Source organism: Leopardus geoffroyi, chromosome B3 (assembly GCF_018350155.1).
Source record: "Leopardus geoffroyi isolate Oge1 chromosome B3, O.geoffroyi_Oge1_pat1.0, whole genome shotgun sequence".
NCBI lineage: Eukaryota > Metazoa > Chordata > Mammalia > Carnivora > Felidae > Leopardus > Leopardus geoffroyi.
The window spans coordinates 114,941,086-114,958,136 of record NC_059337.1 but is presented as its reverse complement, the minus strand read 5'-3'; the positions used below and the strand labels follow the sequence as shown (position 1 = coordinate 114,958,136).

The 17,051-nt window shown below is 47.7% G+C and overlaps 1 protein-coding gene across 4 annotated transcripts in view; it reads left to right on the top strand.

Annotated features, from left to right (window-relative positions):
- The window catches only part of DCAF5 (DDB1 and CUL4 associated factor 5), a 109,349-nt gene extending 102,688 nt beyond the window's left edge, over nucleotides 1–6,661 (top strand). For all 4 annotated transcript variants that reach the window (XM_045448107.1, XM_045448108.1, XM_045448109.1 and 1 more), the window contains exon 9: nucleotides 2,001–6,661. In XM_045448107.1, the coding sequence (XP_045304063.1) occupies nucleotides 2,001–3,770 (1,770 nt within the window). In that variant the 3' untranslated portion in view covers nucleotides 3,771–6,661. The remainder of the gene's footprint in view (nucleotides 1–2,000) is intronic.
- Nucleotides 6,662–17,051: the final 10,390 nt, after the last annotated feature.

Here is a 17,051-nt window from a genome sequence, read left to right as displayed (position 1 = left end):
TGAGAATCTCCTCAGAAAAATCCTTTATTTTCTGCTACTTAACTTTTTTTTTTTTTAAGTTTTTTTTGGGGGGGTGCCTGCATGGCTCAGTCAGTTGAGTGACTGACTTCAGCTCAAGTCATGATCTCACGGTTTGTGAGTTTGAGCCCCACATCAGGCTCGCTGCTGTCAGCATGGAGCCTGCTTTGCGTCCTCTGTCCCCCTCTCTCTGCCCCCCCCACTTGTGCTCTCTCAAAAATAAATTTTTTTTCTATATCTATTTTTGAGAGAGAGAGTGGGGGTGGCACAGAGAGAGAGGGGGAGAGAGAATCCCAAGTAGGCTCTGCCCTGTCAGCAACAGAGCCCGATGTAGAGCTCAAACTCACGAACCATGAGATCATGACCTGAGCCTAAATCAAGAGTCAGATGCTTAACAGACTGAGCCACACATGTGCCCCTCCACTATTTTCTAACCGTATACTAGTGTTTCTTAAATGTTGGTCTCCCCTTGTTAAAAATGCAGAGCCCTGGTACCCAGTGGTGATGTAGTGAATCAGAATCTCTAAGGGTGGGACTCAGGAGTCAACACTGTTATGACTCTTCAGGTGATTCTTGCGCACTTTGGAGTGTGAGAACCACTACTTAAACCTCCCCTGGGTCACATAATGAAGATGGAGACGGGAGAACACCTGAGGAGTTGTGGGCAGGGAACAAAGTCAAAAGAAGAATAAATCTAAAGTAAGAATTGGTGAAAAGAGCTAGTTCAGGTTTTTCTAGCCCCTTTTGAACTGGGGATCCTTCAAAGAGATTCTGCCTCCCAGAAGTTGCAAGTTAAGCATGGGAAGGGTTGGGCCTCAGGAAAGTGCTCATAAGGAGGTGAATTTGTCCTTGGATAGCTTTGGGGAAGCAAAGGCATTGTCTTGATCCAGGTTAGAGAATGAAGAGCCCTGTTTTCTGGGTTGGGTGCCTAAAGATAGACACCAGCCTGTCAGGCAAGAAAATCGCCTGGAATTTCATCTGAGTTGCCATGGCTACCGGCTGATGTAACTGAGCTTCTGTGAGCTGCTCCATGGACCAGTCTGGCAGTCAGGTGAAGCTAAGCATTCTCATTTGCAGTGACAGCTTAATTACCTTGAACTGGATTTTTGCATAACTTATTCCACTTGTAAAGTTGGGCCTTTGCAGTCAGGCACACCTGAGTTTGAGTCCTACCTAGCTCTGCCTAGATCCTCTGGTTGTCAGCCTGTATCTCTGGTGATAGAGTGGAGGCTGTTAAAGGATGGGGCTCCAGTCTTGGGGTGTGTGTCCTACCCATTCCTGTAGCTAACAGAAGAGTTGGGGAGCAGGCCAGCAGCAACCTGGTTAAGAGAACCCAGTTTCCTGGGTAACTGATGCCTGCATGTCCAAGAGGGAACTGCAGTGTAGGCAGTTGGCTATTCTTATCAAGCTCCACAAGCAATTCCCATTAGTTAAAAATAGAAATGTTGCAGTTGGGGAGAAGTGGAGTTATAGGCTGAAATACTAACTACCACGGAGGACTGACTGCTGGGTCTGTTTCCACTTTGGAAAAGTGGCACCTCCCTGTGCACAGCTTCAGTCTTCTGAGAGTTTTGAGCACGTTGGCCAATCTTCAAGTCTTCCCCTGCCCTTCAAGATTATGAAGGGGGTTGTTGTAATTTCCACGCTACTAACACAGGAAGCTAAAGGAGAGGGGGCGCTGTAGGGGAGATGGCGTGTCACTGTGCTGCGCCTAGAGATGGGACTTCGCTTTCCCGACACTAGGCTGAGGCCGTGTCCTAGACAATGCTTTTTCCGACCTCTGACTCTAGAAGCCTGGGTTTTCATGTGTGGCCCACATAATCCGGTCTGGTAAAGAATAAATTTTTAAAACTGGTTAGCAAATCCTGGCTAAATGGCAGGGGAGGGTCCAGAGAAACTCTGCCTTAGTGTTCTTTATCACTACCAGCTTTAGAGTACCTCCCAATCAGGCCTCCTTGGTTTTGTTTTTGCCTTCTGTGCAGATCTGGAGCCCATACAAGCAGCCAGGATGTACAGGAGACCTAGACGGACGGATTGAGGATGATTCCCGCTGCCTCTATACCCACGAAGAATACATCAGCCTTGTGCTGAACAGCGGGAGTGGCCTGTCACACGACTATGCCAACCAGTCCGTGCAGGAAGACCCCCGGATGATGGCCTTCTTTGACTCATTGGTGCGCCGAGAGATCGAGGGCTGGAGCTCTGACTCCGACAGCGACCTCAGTGAGAGCACTATACTCCAGCTGCACGCTGGGGTCAGCGAACGCTCAGGCTACACTGACTCAGAGTCCTCAGCCTCGCTGCCCCGTTCCCCTCCACCCACGGTGGACGAGAATGCCGACAGCACCTTCCATCTGGGGCCCCTGCGGGTCACCACCACCAACGCGGTGGCGTCGCCTCCACCGCCGCCCACGTGCGAGGACGCAGCCTCTCGCCAGCAGCGCCTGTCTGCCCTGCGGCGCTACCAGGACAAACGCCTCCTGGCCCTCTCCAACGAGTCCGACTCCGAGGAGAACGCCTGCGAGGTTGAGCTGGACACAGATCTCTTCCCCCGGCCGCGGTCTCCCAGCCCTGAAGACGAGTCCAGCAGCTCCAGCAGCTCCAGCAGCTCTGAGGACCAGGAGGAGCTGAACGAGCGCCGAACCTCCACGCGGCAGCGGAACGCCATGCGGCGCCGACAGAAGACACCCCGGGAAGAGAGGCCCACCCCTGCGAGCAAGCCCGCCAACACCTACATTGGAGAAGACAACTACGATTACCCCCAGATCAAAGTGGATGACCTCTCCTCCTCCCCGACGTCCTCCCCTGAGCGGGGCACTTCCACCCTGGAGATTCAGCCGAGCCGAGCATCGCCAACCTCCGACATAGAGTCGGTTGAACGAAAAATTTATAAGGCTTACAAGTGGCTCCGCTACTCCTATATCTCCTACTCAAATAACAAAGATGGAGAGAGCTCCCTCGTGGCTGGGGAGGCCGACGAAGGGAGAGCCGGAACCAGCCACAAGGATAACCCAGCCCCTTCTTCCAGTAAGGAAGCCTGTCTAAGCATGACCATAGCCCAGAGGAACCAGGACCTGCCCCCTGAAGGTCGCAGCAAGGATGCTTTTAAAGAAGGGACTTCTGCTAGAAATCCCAGCAATGGCCCAGGCCATGAGCACAGCAGCCACCCTTGGGCAGAGGCGCCAGAAGATACCTCACAGGACACTAACAATGGTAGCTCTGTAGAACATTCTTTCGAAACCAAGAAGCTCAATGGAAAGGCCCTGAGCAAGGCCCTAAGCAGCCGGGCTGAGGAGCCGCCCTCTCCTCCTATCCCCAAGGCATCTGGCTCCACTCTCAGCAGTGGGTCTGGCAGCTGTCCCAGGACCCAGTCTGATGACAGTGAGGAGCGGAGCCCTGAAACCATCTGTGCCAACCACAACAATGGACGCTTACACCCCCGCCCCCCTCATCCCCACAACAATGGGCAGAACTTCGGGGAGCTGGAGGCAGTGGCCTGCTCTTCCCCAGGACATTCGGACACTGACCATGATAACTTGTCCCTGACAGGGACGCTCCTACACAAAGATTGTTGTGGGTCTGAAATGGCCTGTGAGACCCCCAATGCTGGAATGAGAGAGGACCCCACTGACCCCCCAGACACAGACAGCAGTAGGGCTGTTCACGGCCACAGTGGCCTCAAAAGGCACCGAATCGAATTGGAAGATACAGATTCAGAGAATTCCTCCTCAGAGAAGAAATTAAAAACATGATAACTACAAAGGGAAAACAAAAAGCTATGAAAAGTAGCTTTACAAAGAAAATTTTTAATCCTGTTTAGTGAACACAGAGAAAAGGAAAAAAAGTATTAAAGGCACATAAAACCAGGGCCTGAGATTTTGTGTCTGATGCTGCTCCCTTCTATTCAATAATGGGTCTGAATGTTTAGCTGGTCACTGGCTTGTGCTGTGTAAGGAGAGGTGGGGGGGGGAAATCCAAGTGACTCCTTTCTAGTAAGACTTGAGCATCGCGTACCTGTGCGTTTTGTTAAAGTAAATCCTTGTTGAGACATTTGACTTGTTCTTGTGTGTGTTCACCGGCACGTGTGAGCTCATTGTCTCCGAGGCTTTTCTTTTGGTTCTCCATCGGGAAGGATCAATGGATCTGTATCTTTTGCCATCTCACCTTGTTTACATGCTGTCAGTATTCTGGTCTTAATGGTGAGTGCCTGCTGAATCCGACTGCCCTGCCAATGAGTTGTGGATTTATGCTGAAAAAATGAAGGGGAGAATGGAAACAAGCCTTCCATGCTGGAAGGAACACATGGTTCCTTTCTGAAGGAAACTTTCCTTCCATGTTTTCTCTCAGTAGCACTTCTTCATTGAGCATTTAATGTGGACACACTAAAAGTGAAGTGTTTTTAATGCTAATGGGAGGTTAGCACTTGAGATCAGATTCCAGAGAACGTAGATTCCTGGTCAACTTCACCCATGGCAAATTGAGCAGTGCTGGGCCACACTCTGTATGGAGGCCATGAACTAGAACTAGTTATGGGGGACTGCTTTAACCAGTTAGGTACTACTTCCTAAGAGGAGCTCTAGAGGCCAGCGGGCACTTCCTTGGCCCTCTGTGATGAAGGGAGGGGGAAAAGGCAGCTCTGAAGAGCTTGGTGCTCAGACGATTTAAGCAGATGTCATAGGTATGTTAATGAAGAAGTGTAGTGAAGAGCAGAGTGTGGTGCCATGTTCTTTTAATTCAACCCAAAATGCTTGGTCAGAATTGAAGGAAACTGGCATCTTCCCCCGGGCTTGCAACTAGCAGAGGCTATGGTGTTCTGACTAGATCTTGCAGGACAGTAGGCATCTCTAAATAACCGATTCCTGTTGAGTTGGTGTGTTAGGAGGCAGAGAAGAGTCTCTGGTTTAAGGCTCCTGGCTCCTGGCAGATACCGCATTTCACCGAGCGGGGAAAGACCAAGAGATTTTCAGCATCACAGTGGTCCATCCTTACAGTCACTTGGTCATAGTTACACAAAGCAGGAAGACCTAGGGATGACCAGATATCTCATCAGCACAGATGTCATGAAAAAGCAGAATCGTGGCAAGAAATGAGGAAGAGAGGGAAAGAGGCACACTGTAATTTTTCTTGGGTGCAAATGTGCTAGACCACTTGGGGCGCGGCCAGCATTGGCGTAGAGAGGACCGAATGTGTGACTGATCCAGCGTTCCTTTTAGAGGAGGGCCCGTCCTACTGGGACTGGGACCATGTGGAGGATGAAGACTTGGATGAATTTAGGCACTGGGGGAAGAAAGATTATTTATAAAAGGAAGGTTGTTGATCTCAGCCAAAAGGAGATATCATCTGGCTAAGCTTTGTGAAAGGAAAGACGTGCCTGGTATGTGTGATGTGACTTGGGTATGAAAACACTGTCTAAGGAGAAGGAGATGAGGGACTATGAGTAGCAGTGGAGATGCTTACAATTTAACAACTGTAATCTCACCGGGGGCGGTGGGGGGGAGGGGGGGGAGTGGGAAAGTGATTCTGTAACTATTAGAATTACTTTGGATTTGTAATGAAAATGGTTCTATGATTTGTCTTTGACTATTCACAGATAATTGTAAATTCTGGTTTTATAAGCCCAAGTCATTTTACATTTGCTTTTCCAAAATTTATTAAATTGGAATTTTTTAATCCTTTATATACAAAAAAAAGATATCATCACTCAGTGTGTGTTTCTCTTCCCCTTCCTAGTCAGCCTCCCTAATCTTTTTGTTTTACCTAATCAAGTAGGTAGCCTCTTCTGATTTCTCTTAGGACAATCCACTGTTCCTAGAGGAAAAGAAGTTAAGTTTCCTTGGGAAACAGCCACTTGGTGGTTATTGTTTCCAAATGCAGAACTTGGTCTTTCATGTAAAAAGCCTTAATTTCATTTGAGTTCTCCAAAGAGAAGGCAAAGTTCATTCTGGTTCAGTTTTAGTGTTCAAGAAAGATCGTTTTTAGCAAGGATATCTCCTATCCTTGGGAGAGACTCTTCCCAGCACCCCAGATTCCACTTGCTAGGAGATAAGCCCACAAGACACTCACTGGAACAGGCTGAGAAATGCTTATCTCCATAGCCACTCCACTCTCACTTCCAGAAATCTCCTGTCTTGTGATCGTAGGCCTGGAAACCTGGCAGGAACCACTTCCAGAATCCTTGTGAACTGAGGCCCCAACTTTGGAGGCACATTTGATCCCCAAAGTCTTTCATGATGGTATTTTTACTAGCAGGACAGATGGCACTGATTAGATTAAGAACTATTTGAAAGTGCCTCTTATGTTGTTTTTTTTTTTGTTTTTTGTTTTTTGTTTTTTTTTTTTCCTGTATCCTGTATATAAATTTTTTAAGTGGCTGGTCCAGAGAGGTAAAACCGTTTCTTTCCACTTTATTTTCTGCCTGGTTTTGTAAGTAATTCCTGTGTCTCTAGGACAGCAGTAAATGAGTAGTTGGCTTGGGGCAAAAGAAGGTTGCAACTGTGCTTGATTTACTAAGCCAGGAATCCCTTGTTTGTCAAGGTGCCTTCCTCTGCTGAAGCCTTACCTCCTCACAAGCCCCTCCTCTTGTGACTCCCAGCAACGCTAGCTCTTCTCTTGTGTATATGCAAATAAACCTATTATTCACTTCTCACGGCTTCCTCTTCTCTTCCAGGGAAGACTTGGTTGCTTAGACACCCCCGATCCTTCATTTCTTTCCTGTTTTAATTCTCGCCTAGTTGAAACTCAATTCAAAGCCACTCTGAAGACGAGAAGAAAAACTGTGGTACTCTACATCCATGCCAATGGTCATTGCCACTTCTAGGTATGGGACAAAGGTCACATCTGGACAATAAAATGTAGGGTAGGAGAAGGTATCTACTTGGTCTCCTTTAGCAGGCTTGTGTGGACTCAGAATAGTGAGATCCTGGAATTAACCCTTTTATTGGCTGGAACGGAGGGAGTGATGCAGTGAAGTAACATTACGAACGGCCCCAAAAGAAAGTTTTTGATGTTTCCAAATAACAAGTTGCTTTTCCTGCCCTGTTTCAGGCATGCTTTGCAAGCGTTTTCCTTAAAAAAAAAAGAAGAAGAAAGGACCTTCCATATCTTGCCTGTAAAGCTGCCGCTTTTAGTTAACTGAAAAATTCTTGCCAACCAAGACTCTTGTGAGGAAGATAGACACTTCTAAAGGAAGGCCATCCACCTCTTACGACCTAAGCAAGGCAGTGGGCCAGGGTTGAAACACTAAGGTGAAGTGAGGCTCCATGAGTCCAGACTTGCCTACAGCAGCAAGATAATGGCTTTGGACAACCTGTGCAGTTCTCTCAGGTGGGATATTTAAGTCTAAGTGCTCATTTGTGCTTGAGCGCTCATACCAGAATGAAAGAACATGAATTCAGGTAGCTTGGAAGTAATTTTGAATTATTTCACATGTAACAGAAGAAAACTGTAAAAAGAAATCTGAACCATGTGCACACTAATTGCAATTCACTCTTAGTGCAAAGGTGGTAAGATGGCTCTCAGAACTGGAGGCTGAGAGGGACGCCTGGGTGGCTCAGTCTGTTAAGAGTCTGACTTCGGCTCAGGTCATGATGTGGCAGTTCAAGAGTTAGAGCCCCTCGTCGGGCTCTATCTTAACAGCTCAGAGCCTGGAGCCTGCTTCGGATTCTGTGTCTCCCTCTCTCTACCCCTCCCCCACTCACGCTCTGTCTCTCTCTCAAAAATAAATAAGCATTTAAAAAAAAAAAAAGAACGGAGGCTCAGAGGCAAAGATGAACTTCCCTGGGGACAGCAATGACATGGCAAGAGACCAGCTGCAGGGTTGCTCCACTCCACCCCCTCAACGGGATTACCTTGAGCTGTGCAGAAGGGTCCTTTGGGGCTTGTTGACAAGACAGTCCCATTGTAAGGAAATGGGATATCTGATATTTCAAATTACTGAAGTTGGGAAATGAGCTCCTTTCTGGAACCGAAAGCCATGAGCTAATGGAATGTTCCAGTTGAAGTATAGAATGCTAGCTTCCAAGTCTCTTTCTAGCTGGCTTTGTTAGTACCCCCACCAAGGCTGGAGAAAGGCAATAAACCACCAAGATATCTGGGTGCCAACCCAGGATCCTTAGGCATGAGAGACGTTTTTGTGGTCGAGGGAAGACTGCAAGGGAAGAAATGAATGCTAGGTGAGTTCAGCAGCTTTCCAGATCCACAGAACTAGCACTGAACATGTCATGGACTGGCCTCTAAAACACTTGGTTATGAAGATTCCCCAGAATCCCCAAGTAAATTGCTTCATTTCGAATGGAAGTCAAGAGGAGCCCTGCTGGCTCAGTTGGTGGAGCGTGTGACTTCATATTAGGGTCATCAGTTTGGGCCCCACATAGGGCGTAAGAGATTACTTAAAAATGTTAAAAAATAAATGAGAATATAATGGAAGTCCATAAACATGCAGGATTGGTTTCGGAGAAATTCTCTTTGCAAGAATGCATTCATTCCATGAAATAATGATCGTATAATGACCTGAACACCAACACACTTAAGCATGCCCAAAAACCAGATGAGCGTGTGGCTACTGGAGATTGCATAGGTTTTTATAGGGTAACAAACATCCCCTTGACCACTTCTAGACTGGTTAGTGATGATATTTGAGGCCTACCCCCACCACCATTTCTTACTTTCTTTTCATGTCAATGTTTTCTAACATTTCTAGTCTCTCTAAGACCCTACCTTAAATTGTTAAACCTTATTACTTCTTTTCTTTTCCTCCTAAGAGAGACCTGTGACTCGGCTGGAAATGGTATTGAACTAGCAAAATAAGTGGATTCTATACTAGTTCTTTTTTTTTTTTTTTTAACGTTTATTTATTTTTGAGACAGCATGAAGAGGGGAGGGGCAGAGAGAGAGGGAGACACAGAATCTGAAACAGGCTCCAGGCTCTGACCTGTCAGCCCGACGCGGGGCTCGAACTCACGGACCACGAGATCATGACCTGAGCCAAAGTCGGCCACTTAACCGACTGAGCCACCCAGGCGCCCCCTATACTAGTTCTTAAGTGGAGTAGCTGCATGAGGCTTAGGCAAGTCACACAAACTCTTGGAAACTGAAATATAGATCCCTCTCAGCTCTAAAATTGGGTTCCTTCAATTCCATGGGCCCTCTAGATCCCATTCTGTGGAGTTCTTCCTGAGGCATCCCTATAGTGTCTACCAGAACCAATTGGTGAGCAGGATCTTTGGCAAGTGTACAACTGCTCAGAGCCTGAAGCTCCTCATCTGTAAAAGGGGAGAGTGGCTATTTCAGCACATTGTTAGAGGGTTAAATGAGCATAGATATAAATATAGCTTAGGGGGTGCCTGGGTGGTTCAGTCGGTTAGCCGTACAACTTCGGCTCAGGTCATGATCTCGCGGTTTGCAAGTTTGAGCCCCATGTTGAGCTCTGTGCTGACAGCTCAGAGCCTGGAGCCTGCTCTGGATTTTCTGTCTCCCTCTCTCTCTGCCCCTCGCCTGCTCACACTGTCTCTCTCAAAAATAAACACCAAAAAAAAAAAAAAAATTATATATATATATATATATATATATATATATATATATATATATATGTATATAGCTTAGGACAGTGCCAGATATATACAAAGCACTAAAATGGTTGCTATCATTAACACATCCTCTTTCATTGCTTATTGTTAATAACGTGTATGCTACCTAGAAGGCTTTTTTGAATGAGGTATGCCAAGGAATATGGAAAGTAAGTTCTCCCTCAGAGAAAGAATTTACTGTTTATTAGCAAACCTTAATCTGAAGCCATAGGAAAAGAATACATTATCCCCGTTATAGTGGACCTGCCTAAAGCAGAGTCTAGGGCCTTGGACATCACCTGCAATTTAGGAAGCCAGATATCTAAAGGCTGTGAGCTGAGAGCTTAAGAAAAAGGGCAGGCCTGGCTGGGGCCTCACATTTCCTTGCTTAGGACAGCAAGTCTGCAGGAGGCAGGGAAGGAGTGGCAGATTTCATTAAACTGTAGTCTTGGTATGGTGGTGCTGGAGATGACCCAGACCTCAGGAGCTGGGACAGCAAACTTCTCTCTGGCCTTCAGAGCTGAAATTCCCCAATCTGGCTTTAGACCAGCCCCAGAAGATCAGGAAAGTGGCAAGCCATGGAAATGCTCTGTGTTTGTGCCAAGGAAAAGTTTTGGTCAGAGTTTTCCACGCAAGATTGTTTCGTGTGTGTGTGTGTGTGTGTGTGTGTGTGTGTGTGTGTAATATTCTATAACATATGATTCAAGAAGAAGCTAAGCCATAGCAAAACCAACAGTGGTCTGATTAGGCCAGGGGGCAAAAGGGTCAGAGTTCAGTCCCAGCCCACCCACCCCACAGGGCAGATCTGGAATAGAGATCTAAGAGCACTACGTGCATGGCACTTGGAGAGGACAGGCAGAGAAACATGAGACAGGAGGGTTTTGAATTGCTGGTGGAAAGAGGCAGTGGAATTATACTTGGGGGAAAAAGCTTTTCAAATGGAACACGTTTGCTGGAAGAGAAGCCAGAGCAAGGGTTGGGGAGACTGGGAGGACATCGGAAGTGTTTGGGCCCAAATTAGCATTTTTGACCTGATCCTGAAAGAGGTGGGGGGTGGTCAGCTACATCATCCGTTTCAATCCCCTCATGTTAGGGGTAAAATGGCTTGGCCTGGTCTCTGAGGCTAGTACTCTCCTCACATCTTGCTGCTCCTAATGTGGGTTTTTGTTTGGGCGGAGGAGCTCACCTTGATCTCCTCACCCTCGCCCAGCGTGACTCCAGGCTCCGATTATAGTATGCAGCAGCAACAGGGATTGAAAATGGCTGGCAAGGAGGCAGGGTGAAGAGAGAAGAGCCTTGTGCAAAGGAAAAACCAGGTCAGCCTAGCTTGGACCACACTCACCACCCAGAAAATCGACACACAGTCCCTTAGACTAACGTGACCTGTCCCTGCACTGTTCAGCAACTCTGACCCCTCCTGTATTATGAATGCCTTCCTGATGTTTCAGCCCCTGGAGATGTCGATAAATCCCTTGGAAGACTTTCAGAGACAAGCAGCAAACAGGCTGGGTGACCAGAAAAAAAGATAAAAGGGACCAGAAGGTAGCAGCTGAGGTTTGAGGTATGCAGGGACTGAAGAATGGAAGCAGACCGTTTCGAGTTGTTAGCATGCCAGGACCGAAGAGGATGGAACAAATTTTAAATGGTATCTGCCCAGCTGCAGGCCCAGGAAGACGGGTTCAAATCACTGTGTTCTTCTTAGCTGTTGGGTTCTGGTGAGATTTTTTTCTTTGAAAACAAGCTGGGAGAAGCAGCTTACAGCTCTGATCCCTTTATCTTTATTCCAGTTTTAAACTCTCCTGCCCAAAGGGAACTCCTGCATTTTGTTCCTCAAGCAGCTGCCTGGACTGGAATTTCCTGGGCAGGAGCTGTCAGGCTTGGCCTTCCTGGGGAAGGCCAGAACAGCTGCTGGAGACTCGGCCTCATCCCAAGTCTGTCCGACTGTGGGGCAAGGGGTGGCACGAGGGCAAGCGTGTCCTTCTGCTCAGGCCAGTGTCCAAATCCTGCAGCTCCCCCAGCTTGTGCTTCCGTGGGGAGACCCATGAGGATGTCCCAGGCATGGGCTCCTGTTGAATCAGGGTATTCCTTGTGAGGCCAGTTGAGTCCAGTCAGAAGCTCCATCTGACCCACTGACTTCTCTCTCCTCCCGATTTGAGGTCCAGTCAGCAACCTTCCTTCCTCCTCAGACCAGCAGGTGTGCTTGAGATGTCCCTGAGGCGTGGGGTTTGGACCCCCTGCCTGAACATCTACACTGCTTTTACCTCTTTTGGTAAAAAGCAAGTTCTTGGATTCCAGCCGGTAGAAAGGGAAGAGGTGGGTTGGCTGGGCTGATCCTGATGTTGGTGCACTGGACAACAGGGGCAAGGGGGAGCCAGGACGAGGGACAGGAACATGAAAAGGCAGAGGACCAAGGTGAGGCCTGGGGGTCTCCTTTGGAAAGAAGTCACACTTCTGATACAGACTTGAGTGATTGGAGTAGCAGGCCTGTAAGGCCAAGCTCTGGCATCATTCAAGGTGATCAGCTTATTTGTGTACAGTGAGATCATTTAGATTTTGTTTTTAATTGAATTGAAATTGGCTCCTGTGATTGCTGATGCAGTGATAGATCAAAGACTGCCATATCAGACTTTGGCGCCTGTGGGGCGAGGGACAAGGCCTTGGCAGTCAGGAAGGGGATCTTTGGGGCACCTGCCTGGCTCCATCTGTAGAGAAGGCAACTCTTGATCTCGGAGTTGTGAGTTTCTTTTTTTTTTAATTTTTTTTTTTAACGTTTATTTATTTTTGAGACAGAGAGGGACAGAGCATGAACGGGGGAGGGTCAGAGAGACAGGGAGACACAGAATCTGAAACGGGCTCCAGGCTCTGAGCTGTCAGCACAGAGCCCAACACGGGGCTCGAACTCACGGAGCGCGAGATCATGACCTGAGCTGAAGTCGGCCGCTTAATCGACTGAGCCACCCAGGCACCCCGGAGTTGTGAGTTTCAAGCCCCACGCTGGGTGTAGAGATTACTTAAAATCTTCAAAAAAAAAAAAAAAAAAAAAAAAAAAAAAAAAAAGGAAGGCTGGCCAGGCCCTAGCCAGGATCACCTGACCTCACAATAGGTGATGGCCTCTTCAATTCCTGGACGGTGCTCAAGCTCCAAGGTTCCCACCTTTAAGATTTGGAATGATAGGAAGCCTCAAGATTATCTCCAGGCACCCGAGGGCAAGACTATCCCTAGGCTTCTGCAGCCTGTGGCGTGCCTATCCCTGAGGGCTGCCATTCACCGTGGTCTGCATGGCTGGCATCTCCTGGAACTGTGGGACGCACAGCCGTGTACTTGCTCAGCCATACACCACAGCCCCGCAAGCTCTATCAGGTGGAACGCCCAGTCCAGAAAGGGAGGCATTTGAGCTCCATGGCTCTCCTCCTCTATTCTCTCCCTGCCCCCATGCTGAGTATACCATGGGTTCTGTCCCCAGAGCTCTGCACATTCCCCTACCCAGTCTTCCTTCCTTTCCCCTTTTCTGACAGGGCCGCCAGCCCCATGACCAGCCAGGCTTGGGAGCCTGCATAGTGGGTGGGGGAAGTAGGGGATGTGGAGGGAAAACCTGAGGCCAGTGCAAATCTGTGACACCTGCCGAGCCCCACAGTCACAGGGACTTTCTTCCTCTCAGTCCCTAGTGTGACTTTAAGGCCTCGGAGTGGCTTAGCTGCCCAGTTTCCCAGGCTGCTTCTGCTGTTCAATCTACCTCCCTCAAGGGCACACTGTGGGGCCCTCTTTGAGGGGCCGTGGGGTCAGAGAGCTGGACTGAGAAGCAGCTTCTGCGTCGACCCTGCTTTCTCGTGACCAGACCCTCCTTTGCTCTTTCTTGCCCACTTCTGGGCATTTCTCTCCAGCTGCTGCTTCCCCTCAGTTCCAGCAGAGAGGGAACTAACAAGCTTATTCTATCTGTAAACTGTCTCCTGAGCCCTGTGTCCCCTCTCCTGGTGCCAAGAAACCTCCTTCCCTAATGCTCTGAGTCAGAGCCCAGTCGCCTTAGAATAGCAGAAGTAGTGAGTCAGGGAGAAATGAGGGCCCCGGGTGGGGTGGAAAGTGGGGGTCCAAACTAGCCTGGGGAAGTACAAAGCAAGGCTAGAGAGACTTAGGTAAACTTTGCCTTGTGACATGGGCCAGGTCACTTAACGCTTTTGAACCTCAATTTCTTCATACACAAAGTTGAGCAGAGTCTTCCCTTGTGGTGCTATTTGTTGTGTGGGTTAGTGTAAGTACATGGAAAGCACCTCACACAACGTCCAGCATGCAGGAGGCTTTGGATAAGGAAGGAGGCCTGTCCTCCTAATCATGTCTTCTTTCAGGTCTGGTGACCTGCCGACTTTTTGGCCCTGTGTCCACGGTGCTGGTGTTAAACAGAATGTTCAGGACGAGTGGAAGTAGGGAGTCCTGGTGACTTCTCCAAAGATGTCCTCTCCTCCTGTCTATTCCCTCTCAGCATTTGTGAGACGTGACACTGGAAATGAAGCTCGGCGTCGCGAAATGCTGGGTTCTCTTTTTGTCCTAAATACTTCCAAGTAAGGCCAGCCACAGAAGCTGCTCCACAGAGGTAGAATTTGAAAACCACCAGCTGGTGAGGCAAAAGAAGTAGCAGAGTGCCAGGCCGAGGAAGCAGGAAGTGCAGCCATTGGGTCCCCTTCCAGCTCCCTGCAGGGTCCTCCCAGGGGCTCGTGGGGACTGGCCAGAGAACTTCGGTCTGTCCAGCAGGAGTATGGCCTTCACTTTCAGAAAAGCCCATTCACAAGAAATCCAAATGTAGGAAACCAAAATGAGGACAAAGGGGTTCACATTACATACAAATGGATTCTTTGCAAAAGGCTTCTGATGACGCCCTTCTGCTGTGTAGAAAGAGGCACCCTTGGGTGTAGGCACGTAAGGTAGGCTCTGAGTGAATACTTTACCCAGAAACCACTCCTCTTCAGTAGACTGTCCGTGATCTGTTCATTCCGAGCTTTGTGGGACGGCTGATCATCCTCAAATGTAGGCACTTGCCTGTGGAAGAAATTTCTCATGTTCCACTATCCATAAGGATTTTAATCTCTCTCTCAGAAGTCACTGAAATCAGAACTAGAAATTCCCAGTGGATCATCTGAACCCTCCCTTTCCTTGCCGTTCCTTGGCACTCCTGAGTGCTGGCCAGGGTTTCAGGAGTCAGACACCTTCCCAGTTACAAAATGAGAAAATCATCTTTATACAGTCAAAGATCTATGTACCCCAAGAACAATGCAAAGTTTTTAGAACAGTAGGTTTCCTTCAGAATTTTAATCCACAAGGGATAAAGAACAACCCTACTTTATGAGACCAGAATATTTAAGTGGAGTCAGTGTTAAGTTAGAAACTTAGCGAAGTATGAGACAAGAAATAAAAAGATACGAGAAATAAAATTCTATCTCTATCCTTCAGCAGGCACGGTGCATCTCAGTACTGGTGTCCTGTGGCTTTGCGAGGCTGGATGGCAAATGTATGTCTTGGTTCTTATTTCTCTGTGGGAAAAGTGGATGAAAACAATTCCGTCTCCTCCTCGTGTCCCCAATCTTGTTGCCCGCCGGCACTACTCAAAGTAAGTATGTACATATTCTGTGTCCCAACAATCCGTTCCTGGACATATATTCTAGACATTCTCACCAAGCTCCTGAAGGCGACGTGTACCAGGATGTCCATTGTGGGTTTGTGTGTGGTGCCACAGAAGTATTTGTCCCTGTGGGAAGAGGTGTGCGAAATGTAGCAGCCCACCCCTGAGGGCCACATAGAGTTGGCAGTAATGGATCAGATGTACTACTCGTGGCAACATAGATGGATCCTCAAAACAATGCTGAGTGAGGAAAGGAAAACAGAAGAACCATAACACTATACCATGTAGGCAAATGAAAAATGCACACACCCAAGAGGCACCTTTATCATAAACGCATAAAACAAAAGACACATATCACATACACTGGAACTATAACCTGTGGAGGAAGGAGAATGACATGAGCGCATAAATAAACCAAGAGAAGAGAGGGCCGCACAAAAACATGTTGGTGAATGTTCATAGAAGAATTATGCACAGCCCTCAGAAAGTGGAAACAACCCAAATGTCCACCAACTGGTGAATGGACGAATAAAATGTGGTATATCTGTACAATGCAGTATTATTTGGCCATAAACAGGAATGAAGTGCTGACACATGCTACAACCTGGATGACTTTTGAGGACCGTCATGCTAAGGGGAAGAAGCCAGTCACAAAAGACCACACATCCTGTGTATTCCATTTCTATGAGATATCAGGAATAGACAAACCTAAAGAAACAAAGTAGATAAAGGTTACCTGGGGCCAGCGGTGATGAAAGTGTTCTTTTTTTTTTTTTTTTTTTAACATTTTTTAAGTTTATTTACTTACTTTGGGAGAGAGAGAGCACAAGTGGGGAGGGCACAGAGAGAAGGAAAGAGAGAGAATCCCAAGCAGGCTCCGCACCATCAGCACAGAGCCCAGTGTGGGGCTGGAACTCACGAACTGTGAGATCATGACCTGAGCCACGATCAAGAGTTGGACCCTTCATTGACTGCTCCACACAGGAGCCCCCATAATGAAATGTTCTAAACTTAGATTGTAGTGATGGTACAACTCAGTAATATACTAAAAACCATTGTACACTTTAAATGGGTGTTTCATGGTATGTGAATTGTACCTCAATAAAGATATTTAAGAAGAGAGACAGAAGGGGGAGAGTTTGCTCACATGGTTGCCCTTGGGCTCTTCCTCTTTGTGCTTCTAGTTTCATACTGGAATTGGGTGAGGTTCACCTACCTTAACCCTGCCCATGGGCCACTGACCTCAAATGGTGTCTCTGGCCTTCCAGCTTGAAAACCCAGCACTGGCCAAGGGCTCCCTGGAACTGACTCAAAGCTGGTTCCAGGGAAGGATGGACTAGCTATACATAGATCCCTTCCTCCACTGCCTAACGTGGTTCGCAGCCAGACTGCAATGGAGGGTTTTCTCAGAATGGAAGTTGGAAGGGACGTATTCAGGACCTTATGTGTTCTGTTAACCAACCATAAGTTTATCATTAGTCAACAGTGTGACTCTAAAAAGACATGTGTTTCCTTTCTGGCTTTGCCAGCATTAGTTGTGTGACTTTATTATTTTTTTTTAAGATTTTATTTTTTTAAAGTAATCTCTACATCCAATGTGGGGCCTGAAACTACAACCCCGAGATCAAGAGTCACACGTTCCACTGACTGAACCAGTCAGGCGCCCCAGTTGTGTGACCTTAAATACTACCTCTGTAAGCCTCAGTTTCTCTCTTTTGACCACCATTTCTAGGGCAATGCCTATGACAGCTCCTAAAGCTGTGATGACAAGATGTGCTGGGCTGACGTGCTTTGATAAGTCAAAGTCCACCTGGAAAATCACAACTTGCCTCACAATGGGAGAGGGTAGAAGGACATGGAGA